General features: G+C 39.5%; 1 protein-coding gene across 1 annotated transcript; it reads right to left on the bottom strand.

Moving 5' to 3' along the window:
- Positions 1-782: 782 nt before the first annotated feature.
- LOC129840090 (mitochondrial import receptor subunit TOM34-like) lies at positions 783-4,282 on the bottom strand. The gene is made up of 8 exons (XM_055907852.1): positions 3,977-4,282; positions 3,707-3,846; positions 3,435-3,531; positions 2,448-2,600; positions 2,161-2,312; positions 1,862-2,009; positions 1,563-1,689; positions 783-1,468 (listed from the first exon to the last, which is right to left on the bottom strand). The coding sequence occupies exons 2-8, from the start codon at positions 3,834-3,836 to the stop codon at positions 1,367-1,369; spliced, it is 909 nt and encodes a 302-aa protein (XP_055763827.1). The 5' UTR covers positions 3,837-3,846; positions 3,977-4,282; the 3' UTR covers positions 783-1,366.
- Positions 4,283-5,331: the final 1,049 nt, after the last annotated feature.

Here is a 5,331-nt window from a genome sequence, read left to right as displayed (position 1 = left end):
ATTACTTGGCGTTACTTAGATTGTAAACTGTCATGATCAAAACATATAGATTCAATGGTTGTAAAGATGGGGAGAGGTCTGTCTGTAATAAAGAGATGCTCTGCTTTTTTGACACCACACTCTAAAAACCAAGTTCTGCAGGCTCTAACTTTGTTTAATCTTGATTATTGTCCAGTGTGATCCAGTGCTGCAAGGAAAGACCTAGTTAAGCTGCAGCTGGCCCAGAACAGAGCGGCACGTTTTGCTCTTCATTGTAAGTCAGAGGGCTGATATAAATACTATGCATGCCAGTCTCTCTTGTATTTATATCAGCCCTCTGATTTACAATGAAGAGCAAGATGTGCAGTTTGACGAGAGTTGATGAGAGACTGACTGCATCACTTATTTTTTATAAGAAACATGTTTGTGTTGGAAATCCCAAATTCTCAATTTACACACAGCTCTGACACACTTAGCCCAGCAGACATGCCACCAGGGGCCTTTTCACAGTCCCCAAATCCAGAACAAATTCAAGAAAGCATACAGTATTATATAGAGCCCTTATTGCTTGAACTTCCATCTCATATTGCACAAATAAACAGCAAACCTTTTTTTTTTTTAAACAGATAAAGCAACACCACACACCTCTCCCCTATTTGACCTAGATAGTTAGTGTGTATGCATTGACATGTAGGCTACATGTGTCCTTGTCTATTGATGTTCTGTATTATGTCATGTTTCATGTTTTGTGTGGACCCCAGGAAGAGTAGATGGGGATCCTAATAAAATACCAAACCACTATGTAATTTTGTTATTTGGGTGAATTATCCCTTTAATTACAACAGTCATTTTATTGATCACGACATGACTAACATAAATGAACCATGTTTATCGAACAATCTCTTATTATACTAGTGGAAATACAGTACAGATGCATAGTCCTTGTTATTAAACAATTGTTGAAAGCTATATTTCCAGTTTCATGCAGTGATTGCATGATGTACATGAAAGCTAAATATGCAATGCTTTAACTGGGCTTCCTCTTTAGTAGTCACAGCAATACTCCAACTTGAGTGGATTTAACAGATACTTATGTATTTTTTTACAACCAAATCTAAAAAAATTGTAATGTAAATTTCATGTTACAGAAGGGTCCAGACACCTTTTTTTCTGATTTCACTTGTTTTAGAGAAACACTTACCCCAAAGAGAAAATCACTTCCACATCAAAATTAGAGATTTGGTTGTAAAAAAATCACTTCTACTTTAAGTTAGAGGCCAGGAAATAGATAGGAAAAACTGCTTCTGTGAGTGAATACAGGCACTTCAGGCATGTACACCAGGTCAGCATAGTGTCCTTCGCATCCACAGGCATCTGAATCACAAGCTCACTTCTTATTTTGCACTTTCAGCAGTAAATTCTGTGCGGCTGTGTTCTGTGGCTCAACCTTCAGCAAGCTGTTGAGATCTTCAACGCAAGCTTTGTAGTCCTGAAGGACAAAATTAACACAAATCAAACAAAATGCTAAAACAGGTACATACAATGTATACACTGCATTTCTTGTTCATCGCAAAGTCTCTCACTTTCAGCTCCTTGTGTGCTTGAGCTTGTCTGTACAGTGCCTTGATATTAGCGGAGTCGAGCTGCAGGGCCTCTTCACAATCTCGCACTGCCTCCTTGTACATCTTTACAGAGAGGTAGCAGAGTGCCCTATTCAGTACAAAGGTACAAATTAGTCCCCATATAGGAATTATGCACATCCCAAGTCTGACAGGAGCTGGGCAATTTTACAGAATTATATGACAATGCAGAGATGGGAATACAACTCCCATACAAGGTTTCTTTGGTATTTGTCTACATACCAGACAGACATAAGCCTCACCTATTTGTGTACGTTGTGATTTCTGAGGGATTGTGTTTGAGGCTCTGAGTGTATTTCTCTATGGCTTTCTTGTACTCTGCTTTTTTCACCAGTGCATTGCCTTCCTCTTTCAGGCATAGGGCTTTTTTAATGACATCCTCTCCTGGGACTGAAAAAAAATGGACATCTTATTTCTGGGACTACTATTTCTGTACACTTGTGTATATATATCTGTTACAGGTTGTGCAAAGAAGATTAACAGTTTTCTGTTTATATTCATATTTAGACAGCAAAACCAGACAATCGTATGAAAGACAAACCAGATTTATATTTTTCTCTGGTGCCATTGTGTTGTGTCGTTTGGCATGTTGCCTGAGAAAAGTTTTCTTTGACAGCCATTGGAACAATGGGAATGGGTGGGAGCTTCTCTCGCCATGAGTGTCCATCCACCTCTGTCAGACACTTTGTCATTCTGGAAGGAAAAGGGGTTATCCAGTTGTACACAATTCCACCATCTTGATTATGTCCCCTATGCATGACATAGAGAAGTTTTCAGAAGTTAAAGGAACAAAAATAAGTTCAAATGGATATGTGCAACATGTTATACCTGTTGGTACCATCTTGGGCTGCAGGTATGTGACAGTCTATCTGTAAGGCCGTCTTGTAGTCCACGTAGGCTAATCTGTATCTCTCAAGGGCTTCATACGCTGCACCCCGGCGAAGGAGAGGCTTGAGGCCAAACGGAACCAAGTCAAGAGAGCTAGAATATAAAAAATGTTTTAGGTGTTGCTGCAGTAGTAAGTACAAAAAAATACAGAACCTATTCAACAGCACACCAAGTAATGAGCTACTAAAGTATTGGGGAAAGATGCTGTTGATATGTTTTAGTTAAGAGTGTTACTTCAGCAGTATGAACCACTTGTAGCCCTTGATCATAACTCTAAGTTCCATTACATTACACATACAAATTATTGGACGAAGGTGTCTTCTGTAGGGGGAGTTTTGTTAAGAGCCACTACGCATTGCTTGCAGTACGGTTTTGGAAGAATAAGGACCTTATCTTTCATATCGGCGAGAAATAATTTTCAAAAACAAAAGGTTAAATTGATACACACCTTTATAGGGTTAGGCTTCCCACAGCCATATTGCCATGTCACAGCTCTTGTTTAAAGAAAACATGAAATGGAAAACAGAGTGGACTACCTGTGATAATTAGCTATCTGCGTCTCTGAACACCTGTGTGTAAACGGAAGATAGACACCACAAACGTGTTGTCACTGAAAAATACTGTCAGCTGCAACTGTTAAAACCGGTTGAAAGTGTACTGTATTTTGTATTAGTGAAATTATTTTGATTTGAGGGATTTACGTTTCTAGAACCGTACTGCAGCAGAGAATCGATTCACGTTTTGATGTATTTGGCTGTTTTGGCTTCCAGAGCCAATTCACCCTTTAAACAAAACATGTAAGAGCCTTGGACTAAGGAGTAACATTGTGCACCTTTAGTCCAATATTGGGCTAGAACTACCCGTAGAGCAGAAGATCTAGGTCTGCGTGGCCTACCACAAAACATGTCTACAATGTAGGCTACTTACACTGTGCAGTCCTTCACACACTCCCCACAATTTCCATCCTTCAGATAACTGGCTGCTCGGTTAGAATACAGGATACTAAGATCCTCTGAATTCTTTCCTGTAAATTAATTTACAGTGGTAACAATCTATCAGAACATGGAAAGCTTGTGCTGGTTTCAGAAAACTTGTCTTAATTTATGCACAATATAAAAACACACGTAGCTAGATCGGAGAAAACAGTAGATTATAATCTAGAACATTGAGGCGATTATTCTGACTGATTAGCTGCCTACCCGACTTCTCCACTTCTTTGATCGCCTGGCTGTAAAGACAGGCAGCCTCCCCATACTGTCCAGTTTTAAAGCATTCGTTGCCTGCTTTTTTCAACTCTGTCCAAGACTGGGAACGACGCTTATGTGGCATATTTGATTTGCTGTAACAAGATAGACACAAGAAAGGTTAGCTAGCTAACGTTAGCTTGCTAACTAGCCAACTTTTACAAACCAAAACCACTTATTATCCATTCTAAACTGAGCCAGCCGGCTAGTTGGCTACATACTTACCTTGAATAATGAATATAATTGTATAAATATATGTCTGGCTAGCTAGTTAATTCCTTAGAAGTGGTTAGCCAGCAGCTAGCCTATGTGTCGATTTCCCAATTAGTTAATGTAATGTTGATAGCAGGGCAAACTGTTGGTTGTGTAGCTATCTATACTCTTCTGTACTGTACTCGTCCGCAAATCGTCTAACTAACAAATAACGTAGGACGTAACACCAAGATCTTAAACAATCTAGCTAGATGCGTAAAATGTGTCTTTCTTGCACGCTAACCAACATTAGCGTGTCATCAGCAACAATAAAGTACTTCCGGGTCACATCATTTTGAAACATTTCTAAATAAAAGCCCTCCACTTCATAGTAGAAACTTGTCAATGACCTGTATTATTCATGATCTATGAAAAATAATTGTCAAAATGTAACGGATGTGAACTAACAGTATTACTTTAGACCGTCCCCTCGCCACAGGCGCGAACCAGGGACCTTCTGCACACTTCAACAACGGTCGCCCACGAAGCATCGTTACCCATCGCTCTACAAAGGATGCGGCCCTTGCAGAGCAAGGGGAAACCCTACTTCAAGGTCTCAGAGCAAGTGACGTAATCGATTGAAAGGCTATTAGCGCGCACCACCGCTAACTAGCTAGCCATTTCACATCCGTTACATAAACATTAACAATGATTCATATTGGTTCCTATTTAAGTGACATTTGCATAAAATGTGGGTTTTAATACATGTTCCAAGGTCAAATAAATGGCCACAATGTGAATAACTGTATATGGAATACATATTGGCTTATAGAGCAAAAACTATTATGGGTGCCATGATAAAAGTACTGTAGGGAATACTCAGTAGGGTCTGTAGAATGTATATATGGTGTCTCTTCATGGCACTTTGATTAATACAGAGTGTTTCTGGCCTTTTACTGCACCCATAATGGAATGGCGCTGGAGGGGCTGCCGTTTTACATGCTCCTAACCAACTGTTATTTTGTTTTAAAAAATCTCACTTATTTTTTCAACTTATTTTGTAAATAATGTTGCTACTACCGTCTCTTATGACCGAAAATAAATTCTGGACATCAGAACTGCGATTACTCACCTCGAACTAGACAAAGCATTTTCTTTAATAAATCCAACACGAAGGATATGCTGCTTTCTCGGGAATGGGACCAAATCCCCGTCATTTGTGTGAAGAAAAGATGGAGAAAAAGGTAGGTCGGGTTGCCTTCTGAGAATTCGTAGATGAGTGAGTAAAACCCCTCTACCATCAGTCCAATTAGCCAACGTGCAATCATTGGATAACAAAATGGATGAGCTCCGATCAAGGACATCCTACCAACGGTACATTAATATCC

The sequence above is a fragment of the Salvelinus fontinalis genome, chromosome 3, assembly GCF_029448725.1.
Source record: "Salvelinus fontinalis isolate EN_2023a chromosome 3, ASM2944872v1, whole genome shotgun sequence".
Lineage (NCBI taxonomy): Eukaryota > Metazoa > Chordata > Actinopteri > Salmoniformes > Salmonidae > Salvelinus > Salvelinus fontinalis.
Note: the sequence above shows the minus strand (reverse complement) of the source record. Positions and strands in the feature narration are given on the sequence as shown.